The sequence below is a fragment of the Astatotilapia calliptera genome, chromosome 22 (assembly GCF_900246225.1).
Source record: "Astatotilapia calliptera chromosome 22, fAstCal1.2, whole genome shotgun sequence".
Taxonomy (NCBI): Eukaryota; Metazoa; Chordata; class Actinopteri; order Cichliformes; family Cichlidae; genus Astatotilapia; species Astatotilapia calliptera.
In genome coordinates, this window is record NC_039322.1 from 23254864 (window position 1) to 23271085 (window position 16222).

General features: G+C 42.2%; 2 protein-coding genes across 9 annotated transcripts in view; both read right to left on the reverse strand.

The window, feature by feature from the left end:
- Positions 1-1061: 1061 nt before the first annotated feature.
- Positions 1062-2664, reverse strand: LOC113014538 (glutathione S-transferase A-like). Its single transcript, XM_026156138.1, has 6 exons — positions 2383-2664; positions 1938-2003; positions 1729-1834; positions 1519-1637; positions 1346-1431; positions 1062-1265 (listed from the first exon to the last, which is right to left on the reverse strand). Exons 1-6 carry the CDS (start codon positions 2548-2550, stop codon positions 1133-1135), a joined length of 678 nt encoding a protein of 225 aa, XP_026011923.1. The 5' UTR covers positions 2551-2664; the 3' UTR covers positions 1062-1132.
- Positions 2665-2769: 105 nt separating this feature from the next.
- Positions 2770-16222, reverse strand: part of fhod3a (formin homology 2 domain containing 3a) — a 70664-nt gene continuing 57211 nt past the window's right edge. For 6 of the 8 annotated variants that reach the window (XM_026155561.1, XM_026155560.1, XM_026155557.1 and 3 more), the window contains 13 exons: positions 14410-14721; positions 13554-14242; positions 12251-12391; positions 10218-10376; positions 9931-10113; positions 8944-9063; positions 8691-8852; positions 7252-7442; positions 6869-7073; positions 6647-6670; positions 6244-6451; positions 5995-6159; positions 2770-4529 (listed from right to left, as the gene is read on the reverse strand). In XM_026155561.1, coding sequence (XP_026011346.1) covers positions 4447-4529; positions 5995-6159; positions 6244-6451; positions 6647-6670; positions 6869-7073; positions 7252-7442; positions 8691-8852; positions 8944-9063; positions 9931-10113; positions 10218-10376; positions 12251-12391; positions 13554-14242; positions 14410-14721 — 2642 coding nt within the window. In that variant the 3' untranslated portion in view covers positions 2770-4446. The remainder of the gene's footprint in view (positions 4530-5994; positions 6160-6243; positions 6452-6646; positions 6671-6868; positions 7074-7251; positions 7443-8690; positions 8853-8943; positions 9064-9930; positions 10114-10217; positions 10377-12250; positions 12392-13553; positions 14243-14409; positions 14722-16222) is intronic. The other 2 variants (XM_026155558.1, XM_026155559.1) reach the window with 2 other exon arrangements.

Consider the following 16222-nt stretch of genomic DNA (forward strand, 5'->3'; position numbering starts at 1 on the left):
TATTATATAGTATTTTAGCATAATTAGAAAGGTGACTGACCTGAAATAAATAAGCTGTTTTTATGAAGAATAACTGATGGAAGCTGTGTTAATATTTATTGCAAATTGCAACATTAAGTCATTTTATTTTTAAACAAATATATAAACAGCAAGCGTCAGCCTGAGTGATGTAAAAATAAAATAAGCCAGTAAAAGCAATAAAAAAAAAAAACACAATACAGACAAATAATGAATGTTAAGACTCAGAGAAAAAGCCAAGGAATAAAAAATATGTTTTAAAAGACAGTGGTCAGGTCCTGATGTGAAGCAGCAAGCAGGTCCAAAGTTCCGAGTCAGCTACAGCAAAGGCCCGATCTGAGATATATGCAGAAGCATCTGGTCAGACGACCTCAGTGATATTTTGGGAGAGTGTGTAGTTAAAAGCTCAGGAAGGTAGAGACATGCTGATTTTAAAATCACTTCTCAAACACAACAAAGAAGCCAAAGCAGGGGGAATATGGTCTTATATGGTGACTGTCAAAACAACCCAAAACCAAAGCAGAGCCTCAGAACCTCAGTTTGTAGAAACTAGCTCTAACAACAGCTTTTATTTGTTTATCAAACATGAAGCTTTCACCTTTCGAGTAGGAGTGAGGGTCAGGAGGCCCGAATACTACCACTTGTGTTTTATGCTCATTCAGGTTCAAAATTCACTGCATTCATTTATTTATTTGAGAGGGAGATAGATCACTAAGTCATCAGCATAATAGTTAAATGAAATTCCATATTCTTTGACAATTGATCTTAATTGGAGCATATAAAGAGAACAAAGTCATCCTAGAAATGACCCTTCTAGGATCCTACATGTGAATGGAGGAGGTGACTCTGAAAGCCGCCCAACATGATGGAAAACTTTCTCCTCACACTACAAAAAGGTCATATTGCCACTCACTACATGGGAGAAGGACCCAAAACCAAAGTGCTCTAACAAAGCTTTATCTATAAGGTGATTTGTTGCTGCTGTGGTCAAGTTTTAAGAATAAAAAAAAATCTTGTGAAAAATTAAGAGTACAGTAAGCAAGCTGTTTAAATGTTTTTATTTCACAGACTTACAGGAATTCTCTAAAATGACAAAGGGAGGATTCTTTGTGTTTCAGAGGTCCTTCAGGATGTCATAACCCTGTGGACTGGCCACCCAGTGTGGGGGCCACGTGGTTTTAATGCTGGCTCTGTTCTTCAGCAGGCTGTAATATTTGGCCAATTTAGGATAACGCCCCACAGACAGCCTAAAGAGAAAACACATCATGTTACTGGAAAAAGGCGATTGGACTGCAGCTTCACACAAATCAACTGCTTAGCTACCCACCCGAAACGAAATGCACAAGCGATGCTTGGAAAGACGATCACATCGGCTAGGGAGAAGGCCCCTGCTAGGTATGAGCCAGCAGCCACCTAGATGGAGAAGTGAAAGACGCAGTACTGTCAACACAGTGTGTGAGTGCCTGCAAGTGTACACAAGTGTGTGCGTATTGTTCGTACATTCTCCAGGTAACCCTCCCACAGTTTGAGTTCAGCAGTCAGAGCCTCTTTGTTTCTCTTTACAGCAAAGTCGTGCCTCTCCTCTTCAGGGACGGAGCAGTCGTAGTAGATAACTGAATCTGAAGCAGAACGCACATTAATGTGTGACTGTTTTCATGGCTTCTGTCCCCTCTGTAACTCAGCGCTCAGACTTGTGCAAGTGTAACTTACTGAGTTTATCAGTGAGGGCAAGGCCCTCCATCATGTGTTGGTACATCGCGGCTTGGTCATCAGCACTGTCAGGAATCAGCTTGATGCCCTGAGACTTAAACTGATTCTGTTTCAACAGTGAGAAAACAATAATCAAAGCAGTGTACTAAAAGCTAAACAAATTATAAATACAATAAATTCAAGTAATTAATTAAAATATTGCCGTTTACCTCGAGGTATAAGCATGTTGCACAGGACTCATTCAGGATGATGTCTCCGTGCTTGAACGCGGGAAGCTGACAGAAAAAAATTGGCAGAAGACGTCAGGTTTTGAGGCTCATCATTGTGTAGTGCACCTTGTATCTGTGCTGTTAGTGCCTTTGCGAGCACGTTATTTAGGACGAATTAGCAGATGCCCCTGTTTGTGTGTTGTACCCATAGTTTGAAAAACAAGCTTACAGACACACCTGAACAGGGACTCTACAGACATCTTTTACATACAGTCTATGTGTTAGCTGCTCCCACATTGTGCCTTCATCTCTGTCAGTAAGAGACTGGTCTTCTATCCAGACGCTACCGCTGTTGATATGTGTTAAAATAACTATAATACTTTTTTTTTTTAAAGGCTGTTATGTCATGGTTGTACACTTTGCTGTGATCATTATGTGCACCTACCTGTCCTCTTGGGTTGACTTCCAAGACTTCCTGAGATTTGTGCTCTCCTTTCTCAAAGGACAGCAGTTTGCGTTTGTAACCCTGCAGCTTCTTCTCCTCCAGAGTGATCATAACACGCCAGCAGGGAGGTGATCCAGCCCCCCACAGCAGACTCATTAACTTTGCCATGGACGCAGGGACCAAAGACGCAGCGCTGAGCACTGATTAACAAAACCATGAATGAATGCAGAGCTGCACAAACTGGACAAACACCGTAAAGCGAGCAGCAGCAGCAGCAGCGCATTTTACGGCACCTGATTATTCCAAAGGTTATCAAGTAGAACCACACCACGTGGCTCACAATCACAGAGGTGAACGCTGGGGGAAGGAATGACACGCAGATCCAAGTTTGCACTCTATGGTTTTTATTTTATTGCAGAATGTGTATACACGGCATTTCAAGTGAAAGTGTTTATAAGAACGTTCAGCTCACTACATGGCATTCATGCAGTGGTGTTTCCCAGTTTCTTGCGTCTAGACTGTTCAAGTTGGTACGTGACAGAGTGTGACCACAGAGCTCAAATCAAACGTCCAGATAATGCTCCTCCCTCTGTTTCTCTCTCTCTCTCTTAGCAGGGAGCAACACATTTCTTCAATTCACAAAAAGAAAAAACAAGCCACAATTGATCCTTTGTCTCAGACTATAATACACGTTTCTACAGCAATTACAAAAATAATACACAATGTGAAATGCACTAAACATGCACACTGTAGAGTTTACAGTATTTAGGACCTGGCAGCTGACAAGGGCATTTACACATATCATGCAGAACTGTCTGCATGTTCCTCAAAATAGATTATTAAAATGTTTTTGTTTTGTTTTTTTAAAAAAAAGTCCATTTTTTTTCTTTTTACACTTTACAAACAGTTCCTCTGAGATAAAAACTATTTTTTGTGTTTTCAGTCGTTCATTTCAGCATGAGACTATTAAAGTGGACTTATTATGCTCGTCCTCGTTTTCTGGCAAATATGCACTGTTACACTGGCGTATGCAGTTTCAAGTAAGCGTGTCAGCATATATGCAGTAACCCCGTGAGCCACACACTTCAAAACTGAGCCTTTTTTCTTTCCTACTCATGGCACTGTATGATCGATGAGAGCAGATATCCCTAATACGATCAAATCTTTTGTTTTTAAGAGAAAGCCAATCAGAAAAGAGTTGGCTTAAAGGGCGGGGGGGGGGGGGGGGGGGGGGGGGGAGTTAAAACGGCTTGTGTTAAGATTAAAGAAGATTCTTTTTAAACTAGCGGAGCCAAAAAACTAAAAATATGGAGTGGGAAATGAGCACAATGGGTCCACTTTAATGTTATTTAAGGTGCAAGACGTCAGAGCTTTGCAAATAAATACTGAAAAAAAAAACAAAAAACAAACAAAACAGAGAAGATTTTCAACAGTAATACTCATGAGAACCATGCCTTAGGAAGTGAAATTTAGGACGTGAATACGTTAACGAAGAGAGAACGGAGGTACAGCATCGCCCCTTTGAAGTGAAAGGCACTCATCAGCTTGATAACCTTTCGCGTCCCTACAAAAGCACAGCCACGCTCATTATTTTTCAGATGTGTAGATGCTCTCACTGATAATCTTTGTTTTTTCTCCAGGGAACAAATTCAAATTCATCCTCAGCCTGGCAAACTTCACAACCAAAATTCACAGTTTAAACAAATGAAGAAAAAAAAAACCACAAACCCCAAAAACGGTGACGTCACAGCTGCTGACACTCACAAGCGAAAATCATCCCAGCATTCAAATCGTTTTCAGATAAATAAATAATTCAGTGTAGAGGCAGCGTCACTTGAATACATTTTCCTTTTCCTTGCCTAACTGAACAGAATCAGTCCTTATGAGAAGCATTCCCTCATGACCTCCACTGTTTCTTCTGGAAGGTGAAAATGTCGTAATGCCGCCTCTTCACTCAGAAACATCAGGCAGAAAGAGCCGCTGGGAAAAACCTAAAAGGACAAAGGCTGACAGAGATTTCACACAGACATCTGAAGCTGAGTTTTCACGGCGAGAGGTGGATGATCACATCTGTGGCTCTGGGGAATCAGTTAGCCCTAAAGCGAGAGCTTCTTCTGGCGTCAGGCCGTTTTTCAGCGTCCGCCTCACTGTGAAGAGAAGACGCGGAGAGTCACCGTGCAGTCGTGTGATGTTTTCATGTTCTCCAGTTCTGCACTTCGTACTAACTGAATGCATGCTCCAGGATTTATAATATACTGTAATTAACCTGCTGAGACTTACATCTGCTCTGCATGGGGTTTATTACAATCCATATCTCGGCTTTGGTAACAATCAACAAATAACAGTCATATTTACTTGGTTTTAAACAGAGAAATTAATGGTGAACATGTAATTAAGAGGCCATAAATAACCATTAAACTTATGCAGTTGAGTGCTTACATTAGAAATCTATTTTTTGACGTGAATAGGTTTTTTGAAATTGCATGTTTAAAGATGCAGATGAGCTCCTAGCCATCTAAATTACCACCTCGGTATTTGCAAAGAGATGTCTAAGTATGAGATAAAGCCAAATTTCACTTTGTTGACTAATAGAAAAAATAAACTGTTTACACACGGAGGATTCTGAATATTACGTTTTATGACTTTATTTCCTATCAATGTGCTGCTAGAAAAAAAAATCAGGATCTGAAAGGTTCCAACACACAGGACCTGAGCTGGAAAGTCTGGTATGTAAAAACTTATATGTAAAAGCTGCTGAAGTAATGATTTCTGGCTCAGAGTATGTGGAAAACATATCTTCTACTCTGAGCACATTTAATGGAGACATTGGAGAGAAACGTGTATATTTGGCATGCAGAGTGGAGCAGCTGGGGGTTTATGAGAGCCTTTGACTCAAGCATGGGTTAGACTCCTTGATCCCAATGAGCGAATGAAATATACTCTCATTAAATATGCAACAACTTTCTGAAATTTCCAACAAATAAAATACTAAAATATACATCTAAGCAGACATTTACTAGTATGAAATAAAACATGTTTGGGAAGCAAAAAATAACTATATACGTGTGTGTGTGTGTGTGAAAACTCGGTTTCATGTTAGACCCACCAGGCACCAGGTAGGTAATGTTTGGTTTTAGAAAGATAAGACAGATAAAACACCATGCTTGTGGTTTCAGCAGCAGGACTTTAATAACCACAGTGTGTCATTTAAGGATCTGTATAGAGTCCATCTTTTATATACAGTCTACAAACTGTACTCTACCTCATGTAGAAACAATTATGTTTTTGCCTGTAGTGACTTTAAGGTGCTTAATTTCCCTTCGCTTTCAGCTACTCTGATTGCTGTATTTAGCTTTATATTTATATGAAAGCAGTGTCATGATTTTGAAGTGTTTTTTTTTTCTTTTTTGAAAAATCTCAAACTATATTTCACATATTTTTTCTTATGCTTGTTTCCTAATGTCTTCTTGGAGGTGTTACTCATCATCCACGGTGCAGTCAGCTTCTTAGATTAGATACATTTTCATGGTCATGCTTTCAGTTTGAAAACCTGATATATTCAGAACTTAAATTAGCGTGACATGTGCAGTTGGGACAGAGGTGAGCTCGTACATGACTTGCGGTTGGCCCTGGATCTCCTCCTCTCTCTGGGCTGGGTTCTGGTTCCTGGACCCTGAGTGGCTGACCTCACTATGCGCTCCATGATTTCGTCTGCAGCATCATCTCCACAGATCTGAGGGTCCTCCACAGGCGGAGTCCATGCCTGCATGCTGCGTCCTGCATAAACAGGTGAGAAAATCTTTAGTAGGGAAATCCTTTCGAGTGACCCAACTCCAGAAATCTTCTTTCTCCCTTCCCCACCTCCTCGTCCAGGCCGTGACCTGGTCCGTGTCCGCAGTCCCGGCACGCCGCTGCCCTCCTTGTCACTGCCACTGAGGCTGGTTCTCAGCACCGCTTTCATGTGCTCGTGCTCTGCAGCATCCTCGGCATGCTCCAAACCCTGAGGCTGCTCAATTTCCTGACCCCCACTGGGGGCGCTGTTGTTGCTCCCTGCGCTACTCCGACCACACTGTTGGAGCGAGACGGAATCAAAGAGGATCAGAATTTAGCAGCTGAGTATTCTGAACTTTAACACGGCAAAGTGGAAGCACCAAGAAAAACATCCAACTGCAAACAGTACAGTGCCTGGTGCCTTTGACGTATCGTTTAGTCGTTTAGATGCAGTTAGTGGATTCATGCACACAAACACACAGACAGTTGATACCTCACGCTCCTCTTCATCATCAGACTATGGGAGAAATAAAGAGTGAAAGTCAAAGAATAGTTGCGGATAGAATAGAATGAAGCGAGAAAGATGAAAAAGCAGCACTTCAGTTTGAAGAACAAAAAGGGGTTGGAAGTGTGTGTGTGTGTGTGTGTGTGTGTGTGTGTGTGTGTGTGTGTGTGTGTGTGTGTGTGTGCGTGTTTGAGAGAGAGAAATACTCACAGCAGTGTTTACGTCCATGATCATCTTTCCTCGGGTCTTGTTGCGCTCGCGATGGTCGGCTCGTTTCTGTTTCTGCTGCAGCACACGCTCTCGGGTGGTCCGGTACTCCAGCGCAAACTCGCTGAGGATTTTACTGAACCTGTGGACGCTGATCTCTCTCACACTGTAGGCCGGGTGACCAAGGAACAGCAGGAAGGAGTGGAACCTGAAAGGAAGAAGATGAGGGTGATGGCAACTCTTCCTACCTCCTGTTTTATGTGTTGCACTACACAGATTTCCTCATTCACACAGCACAGTGTTGGTTTTAGTAGACTAATTAGTTTTTTGTTTTTTTTTTGTGGTAAACATCAATAATACATGATTCAAACTGTGAGACGAGCTACCTGTTGATGATCCTGCGGTGAACAATCTTAAGGATGATGATTCGCTCTGCGCAATCTTTGAGGAAGTCGGACATCTTCTGCTTCAGCTGGGGCTTCATCTCGTGCTTGGCAATCACCTTCAGGTGGTCCCACGAGGCTTTGCAGCGCCGCTCCATTTGACACAAGTTCTCCTGCAGCTGGTCAAAATCCACCTGTTGAAAATAACGTTTATACAATCCAATTCAAATTACTCAAACACAGGATATCTTAGTGCCCAGGGGCGTAATTTCCAGGGAGATTTGGGGTTTATGGCCCCTCCAATAATCAGACCCAACCAATATAACCCCCCAATAAAATTAGGAATTATCTTGCATAAATAGGCTGTTGATTTTCTTTACTTATTTCAGTTATTACCAGCAAAATAGTTGCACGTTTAATCATCTGGGAATTTACGCAGATTTATTTATTTATTTAGACAGAGATCTTGACCTCCCCAATGTTCAGCACAAAGTTATGCCGATGTTAGTGCCCATTTACAAGATTTATGTAAAATGATACTAAAGATTTAAAGAATGTCTATATGTGTGTTCATCTTTATGTCCTCGGCTTATATTGAATTTTACTTCAAAAATGATTCTCAGTTGTCTGGATGAACAGCCCCTCTAATGGTTTCAGGTCCATTTTAAAGTCCACTTACCATTTATATAGGTGTTCCACAGGGATCTATTCTTGGACCTCTTTTATTCACTCTCTATATAAGCAACTTTATCTCAGCCACTCAAAACTGCAATGTAGAATTTACATGCTGATGACACTATTCTATATGCCACTGGCTCTTGCCTTGATCTGGCCATTGCAAATCTACAGTTTAATTAATTTAATTTAATTTACAGTGGGTCAAAATCCTCTGGTCATACATAAATTTATTTTAAGCACTAATAAATCAAAATGCATGGTATTTATAAGGTCACCTAAAAGTATCCAACCACATTCAAAACTTTCATGGTGATAGAAGTGAAACTTTTAATTGTTATAAATATTTAGGACAACTACTCTTGCACATACATTTTTTTAAATGTGTGTCTAATAATTCATCCTAAACAACACCAATTTTAAACCAAAAACCACGTCTCAACCTTCAAAAAGGCCCTGGGATCACACACACACATTCAACCAACAACTAACCAGGGATACACTTTTCCTCAACAGCTTTTGTTTGCATGTTTAACAGGTAAGGTTCCTTTCCCCTTCTGCTCTGAAATTTAAATGATTATTGGCTGCGGGTTGATAATTTGATTGTGGCGTGAGGTGCTTCCAACTTCAGTTCAGTCAGGGGAAAAAAATTATGTTTTATCTTTTTAGGTTTTTGGACTTATTTTGACAAAATTCAAGCAAATGTAAGTCTTGATCTTTTACAGTGTAGAGATGCAGAATAGGTTAGCAGTGAATGCACAGCATACTTTTGCAGAGCGCGTGATGGCTCCTATCTCTGAGTAGAGGTCGGTGCTCTGAGGGAAGTTTTCCACCACCACAGAGCAAACGTGATGGAGCAGTGACTGCTTATGGACCGTGTCCTTTACTTCTGGAACCTTCTCCAAATAGGTCAGCTCGAAGCCTTTAGCCTGGAACAGGAATGTTGTGTTTATTTTGAGAAACAAACTCAGATTCTACTGACTTGTCTCCCAGTAATCTGATGTAATAGTCATGACTCACATTGGTGCCGTTGAGGAAGTTTCCGATGGAGAGCAGCGTAGAGAGGACGTAGCGGATAGTTTTGTTCTTCTCCAGCTGATCCATACCCTCCTTCAGATCCTGCAGTGGCTCTGCTACTTCCTAGTAGGAAAACACACACACACACACACACACACACACACACACACACACACACACACACACACACACACACACACAGTTATACAAGTTAATTAAGACTCCCAAAGACATGTGTTTCATTAGTCTGCCATTAAATAAACAGCGAACAGGTGCATGTTGTCTGCCACCTAAAATCATCTGCTCTTGTTTAAGGTCGCGAGAGGTTGCCACAGAGGTTGCTGCTTCAGTCAAACTTCAGCACGAAACATGTTTCTGATTAAGTCGACCTCTTGTTTCTGTGCAGCCGGTTCTCTTGAGTGCATGTGTTTGTGTGCCTGCATGCTGTGCTTCCCTCCATTAAAGCTTCCACTTCCAAAGCGGAGCCGGGAGCACGGCTCTGCCGAATATGCGGTGGGGGGAATCGTGCCTTACATGGAGATTAAAGACAACAACATCCCGCTGGATGCTGTAAAATTTACAGGGCGGTAACAGAGGGGCAGCATGTTTCTCATACTCCAGGCTTTGGCTTTGAACTTCTCCTCCTGGATGCATTCTTCGCTCGAATAAAACACGACGCCGTGCCAGAAGAAGACGAGGTGCCGCTAATAAGCGTGCATATTTTGTCATGATGTAACTATGTTGATGCTTTGCGGATGTTCTTTGTACTAAAAGGATGTTGATACTTAGTGATACGGGTTTAAAGAGTACACACAATAAGCACACATGCTGAGCACATTTGCTCAAACCTCTGTGGTCTGTTTCTGCTTTAAGGAAACCACTTTTACTTGCTAAGTATCATTTCAAATGTGGATGTAGTGATGGTGTTGGTTCCCTCCCCTTATGGAAAGTACATTTTTCTTAACACTCTTAAGGTTTTTGTTGTTTCACCTTCTCCGTTGCCTCGTAGTCCATTTTAAAGGCCCAGAGCTGGAGTCTGGCAGAGAGCTCACTGATGGAGGACAGGGTGAGGAGAAACTGCTCTGCAGAGCCCAGCGGGACATCAGGGTTGGCCAGCTGAGCCTCCTGAATCTTCTGCTTCTCCTCCTCTGTGGGGATCATCGTCAGGATTTTCTGCGAGGGGAAAAATGAAATTGTGGGATTAGAGAGGACAGCAAAGTGCAGATGTGATCCGTTTATCACTCCCTTTCTTTTTTACCATTGTTTGAATCTCTCACCTCTATGCCCTCCTTGTTGAGAGCATACTCGTCAAAGTTGAGGATGGCTGTCTTGATGGTGCGAGGTGGAGGCAGGACTGTCAGACCAATATTGATGGCGTTGCTCCTTTTGGAATCCAAAACGATGATCTCTTGGCGTTTGCCATCGGCCGCTGTTTTCTGGAGCATAAAAATACAGACGGGGGGGAAGGGGGGTCACTGCTGGGTCTCTGTTTTGCTCCCTCCTGTATTTTCTGCGTCTCGTTTCTCAGTGTGGTCTGGTTTATGGGCTTGTAAGGATTAGAAATTTCAACAACGTGGAGCTGCACTCCCAGAATGAAGGAAAAGTTAATATACTGTGTAGGAATTTAAGTACAACACAATGTGAGTTTGTACAAAGACCACAAGACCTTTTTGCCATCCAAACAGAAACTTGTGACTTTTTTTATTAGAACAAGACGAGGATTAACATGTGTCTTTTTGTAACTATGCAATGTGTAAATACAGTTTATATGTTTGATGTTTCCTTCCAATAGTTTTAAGCTACCTGGAGACAGAGGGGTTGCATGTCTACTCTGCTGGCGGTATGCAATTGCAACAATATTGGGAATAAATAAGCATGTTCATAGCATGTTTTTGTGTGTTAGAGCAGCGGTCTCCAACCTTTTTTGCGCCACGGACTGGTTTATGCCCAACAATATTTTCACGGACCGGCCTTTAAGGTGTCGCGGATAAATACAACAAAATAAAACTAATACCGGTACCGAAAAAAAGAAGATGTATTCATAACACACGTGAAAAGACCAAGGAAAACCGAGTGAACGATCAAAATGATAACAAAATAACGCTGAAAACCGATAAAAACCCTGAAAACCATACTTTTCACACCTGAGCCTCAACTCTCGCGGCCCGGTACCAAATGACTCACGGACCGGTACCGGTCCGAGGCCCGGGGGTTGGGTACCGCTGTGTTAGAGCGCTGAAATCAATTCAAGAGATTTTTTTCAGATAGTGGTTGTGTTTTGTTTTTTTCACTCCATTTTTCCTTCTTTGATGAACAGGACCCCTCTCAGATGATAAAAAAATGGTATGATCCTTCATATTCAGAGTCGGAACGTGCAGACATGAATTAAAATTTGCCTCCACAGGACGCAAATGCCTGAGTTCCCTTTTTACTCTAACTTTGTTGTACTACATATGTGTCTGCTGTATAGCCACATACATGATGGTGGGACTTCACAAACCAGTGTCTAGTCCTGTGTATTTTTCATGTATTGATTAAGCTCATGAGAATACATCAGTTTGTTGGAAGACGTACTTACACGCTACTCAATGTAAATTTATGTGTACAACATTTTTTTTTTTCTATTAAATAAATAAAAAACAAACGACTGACTGTACCTTTAAGCTTGGAGACAAAAGAAATACGTGTCACAAAAGTACACCGGCTGTAGAAGGGAAACTTTATTTGATTTTAAATATTCTAACCATGTTATTTTAATAGGAAGGTTAAGAATGCACATTATGAGAGCAACATGAATGAAGCTTCTTCTGACCTCAGATGGCTTCAGTGCACCGGTGGTCCACTGCTGCTTTGATAACTACAGACCACCATCATGCCGTCACATTATTTGTAGTCCAGTAGCTGAACTGAAGTGACCTACTACTAACTCATTCAGCTCAAAAATATATTGGGGGGGGGGGGGGGGGGGGGGTGGTAGCAGTGGATCAAAGTGCGAGAGGCCTGGCTTTATCTTCCCTTCTTTGCAGATCATATTTTTCTTATTTTGAGGCTTTGTGAGAATTACAACCGACTGCACCGTTTGATCAGGATCAAGACACACATGACCTTGTTTAACCTGTGAAAAATCTGCCTTCAAAGTAAAAAAATAATGGACAAAAACTTTTAACTGCTTGACAAAGATTTGATAATTTATATAAAAAGCAAATTTTGAACTAGTTCTATTTATTGTTATTAAATGGATAATCTCGCGGCACTTCTCTTAGATGCTGCTAGAACTAGTTTTTGGAGTCAGTATCGTACAGTTACATACCTTTGTAACTGGTATTTCCTTTGACTTTGTCTCAAACAGGTGTTCCAGTTTGGCTGTGTCCAACTTCACCGGTTCCAGTTTGGACCAGAATGACTCTCCACTCCTCTTGTAGTCCCTGTACTGACAGTCTGTCGGACGCACCTGATCACAAACAAAACAAGCATGAGTGCATCAGATGGAGACATGTGTCAGACTCCCACTTCCTACAATAAAAGAGGTAAATGAGAGACTCTGAACTCAACGAACCACAAATACCAGCGGCCAAAGGAACATGTTGAGTGAGTCATTGTTTCTGGTGACTGTTTCATCTTAACTGGCTAATGGAAACATGCAGTTAAAAAAAAAAAAATCAACTTGGTATTTTGGCCCATAGCATCTTCGGCAATAGAGAATACGGACATAGTCGAATAAATCTTAAATGCTTATATTGTTTAGGCCCTCGAGCAGTATTAAAAATCACCACTGAAAGTGATTATACTTCACTGTTGCACAGACGGATCCAAGTTATAAATCTACCGTGCAAGAAATAGAAAACACTCGAAAGACTTCCAGACAAACTAACACATACTCTAGGACTGGACACCTCAGGTCCTGAATGCTCACAATGTGTAACACAGTAGGAATATATTTTTCAAAATGTAATAACAACGTCCTGTTGCCTGTATTTGATGTGTTATTGTCGGTTGAATAAGGGATTTAAATGATGTGCGAATTATAGCATACTATAATGCCGTGCAAAAGTCTTCACCCACCCCTCATTTCTATATATTTTGCTAGCAAATATATAGAAATAGGGAAACATGCACAGCAATTTGTTTCAACGTCAGCAAACACACTTGGAAATATAGTATAAAAAGGTAAAAACAAGAGTAAGTACAATTATAACAAGCTTCAAAGTCCGTATTCAGTACGACCACCTTTATTCTGCCTGAACACTTTTAGGTAAACTTTCCTGTATTTTCCTTTCAGGCTTCAGGAATAGTTCTCCGGGCTTCTTAAAGGGCTTTCAAAGCTCTTCTTTGGATATTGACTGTCTTTTATCCTGTTCTCTGTCAGGATGATTCCACGCTGCCTCGATAATGTTGAGGTCTGAGCTCTGGGGAGTCCAATCCATGACTGATTGTTCCATTGTGTGTTTTCCTATCCTATGCTTTTGCTGCACTGACAGTGTGTTTTAGGCAGCTGTCACGCTGTAAAATGAAGCCAATCAGATGCTTTCCAGGTGGTATTTTATTACACTGTATCTGTTGGTACTTTTCTGCATTCATAATTAAAATTATAACGTGAGTGTTTTTTTTCTCACCTCACTCCAGAAGAGTCTGATCGTCTTCTTCTTTTTGTTAAAGAGAGGCGGCTCTGGGGGAGGAGGCACTGGAATTAGGGCGTTAAATGAAGGAGGAGGTGGAGGCCTCATGCTGCCAAATAAGGGTGGTGGCGGAGGGCAACTGCCCAACATGGGTGGGGGTGGAGGGAAGCGGGGGATGCAGGGCGGAGGCGGAGGCAGGGGCGGGAGCTCGCCGCAGCCCCCCATCAAAACGGCATCGAGGATGTCCTTGTCGTCTTCCTCTGTCAGGTCGGTGAAGTTGATGTCCCCGATGCGCAGCTCTCGAGGGCTGGCCAGCAGCTGGTCCCAGATCGTGTCCGATTCCTTTTTGGGCGGGGGAGGAGGGGGCTCGTTGGCTGGGCTGTCCAAATGAGCGTGAGTCGTGCTGATGTCCTTGATCAAGTCTCCGAACCGCTCGGCGATCGGTCGGATGCTGCCGCGATGGTCCGACTTCTCGTCCCTGCTGTTCTTCTCTTGGTCTTCCCCAGGTTGCCTGTTTGCATCCTGCTGAGCCTCTTTGTCCTCCCCTTCCCCCTTCTCCTTGTCCACATCTTCCTCTTCCTCCTCATCGCTGGGCTTCTTGTTCTGGGAGTACAGCATGTCGAGCATAAAGAGTTTGCTGTTGAGGAGTTTGTTGCAGTTCTCATTCACCTCTGCCTCCTTAAAGCCTGGAAAGAGGGCGATGTGGTTAAAGACGGAAAGGAACAAAACGCACACTGCAGCTCAGTGACTTTCTAGTTTCATTAGAGTGAAATGAATCATAAATGCAGGTTCTTGAAACCAAATCTAAATCATAAAAATTTATTAATTTCCACTTTTTCCTTTTAAAACCCACCGCTCTCATTGCTGCCCCTCTCCTCTCTTTCCAGAGTGCTGCTGGCGGAGGAGATGCTGGAGGCTGAGCAGTTGTCCTTTTCATTTACTTCCTCATTCTGCCGTTCCTTGTCGCTCAGGATGCCACTGTCCTCCTCTGCCTCCTCTCTCTCCTTCTCTGGTTCCTCTGCCTGTTCCTCAACTTCTTCCTCTTCCCTTTCTGCTGTCACTTCCTCCTCTATTTCCACATCTTTCCGTCCTTCCTCTTCCTCAGCAGTGGCTTCTGCCTCTTTCTCCTCTGCGTCTACGCTGGCACTAAAGTTGTTGGCTTCTTCTGTCACAAAAACATCAGAGTTATTTACAGAGTTATTTACCTCCTCTCATGTTTTTTTACAACTTCCATTGAAGTTCAGTCACACAGAAACATACTGTATGGCACTACATGTGACATATCTATGACAAAATACTGTTTGAAAGATGTATTTTAAAGGCACCTGTGTTGCTCGTGACAAGAAAAGCAAAAACACAGAATGTAAATAATACAGCACATACACAAAGCCAGGCTGTGGCAGGACCAGGATATGAGCAGGAAATGAAGAATTAAGCTCCTGTTTACACCAAAACACACACGTGTACACGGTAGACACCCATAACTCAACACAGCACAGCACAGTCCACGCACTGAGACCGGCAGGGTTAGAATAACACGGCAGCGCGAGGTCTCAAACACCAGCCTGTGTGAGCGACACAACTTCAGTTTGCGTGCACTCCCAAAACGAGGCTGTTTCCTTGCATGGATGTTTTGGCACGGCACATTCAAAAACGTCTTTCAAAAGTTCATTTCACCCCTTCACCCATATCCCCTCACTCTTTTCCAAAAGTATCCTCTCCTCTTACTACTTTCCACAATCTGTCTCCCTCTTGCTGCTTCTTTTCCCTCGCGTCTGTATGTTAATTTAAATGGTGAGCTGCAAAGTAAAAACCATGCAAGGTTGAGAATAAGTGCCGTAGGCCCCTCAGATAGGAACTGAACAGGACATCCTGTGTTTTTAACTATTAGTTTTCAAAGTATTTGCCAGCAGCACTGGACACCTTTCACACATCATTGCAACCGTCTGTACACACAGTCTATGGTTACAGGTAACATTAAAACTGTTACTAACATTAAAATAAATCCATATTAATCTTGGCAACTGTCTGACAAGCACCACGCAGACACAAGAAACTAGCTTTTTAGTTAGAACTGAATCAGGTGACCACAAAACCTTCTTTAGTTACACTGCAATAGGCCTAGGCTGCGTTGGACTTCCCATGATTCACTGGGTGTTTCTACTTCACTCATTTTTTTCCCCTCTGTGTTTATACACCATTATGCATTTAATCATTAGTTGTTATTAATATTTGCCTCTCTTCCACAGTGTGATTTCTGTGGAAGTGGACCCTCCCCTCGGGAACAGCTAGTCATGACAGATGGCTTCCTGCTAAAAAGTAGTTTTTCCCTCCCACTGTCGCCAAAGTGCTTGTTCACAGGGGGTTGTCTCATTGTTCGTTTTTTTTTTCTGTATCGTTTTAAGGTCTTTCCTTTACAATATAAAGCAGCTCTAGGCAATAAAATGAACTGAATTGAAGGCTGTTTTTTTTCTCTTTTGGTACGTTGCACTCGGTACTGAGAAGCGGATGCTCCCAACCTTGATCCTGTTAACGCCTAAAACTTTACATGTATCATAGTAGATCCATGTTGCCTTTGCATGCACTAAGGAGCTGTAACTCAATTTATGTTTGAAATCTTGCAGAAAGCAATGGCATTTTCAATTCAGTTTTATTGATATAGTGCG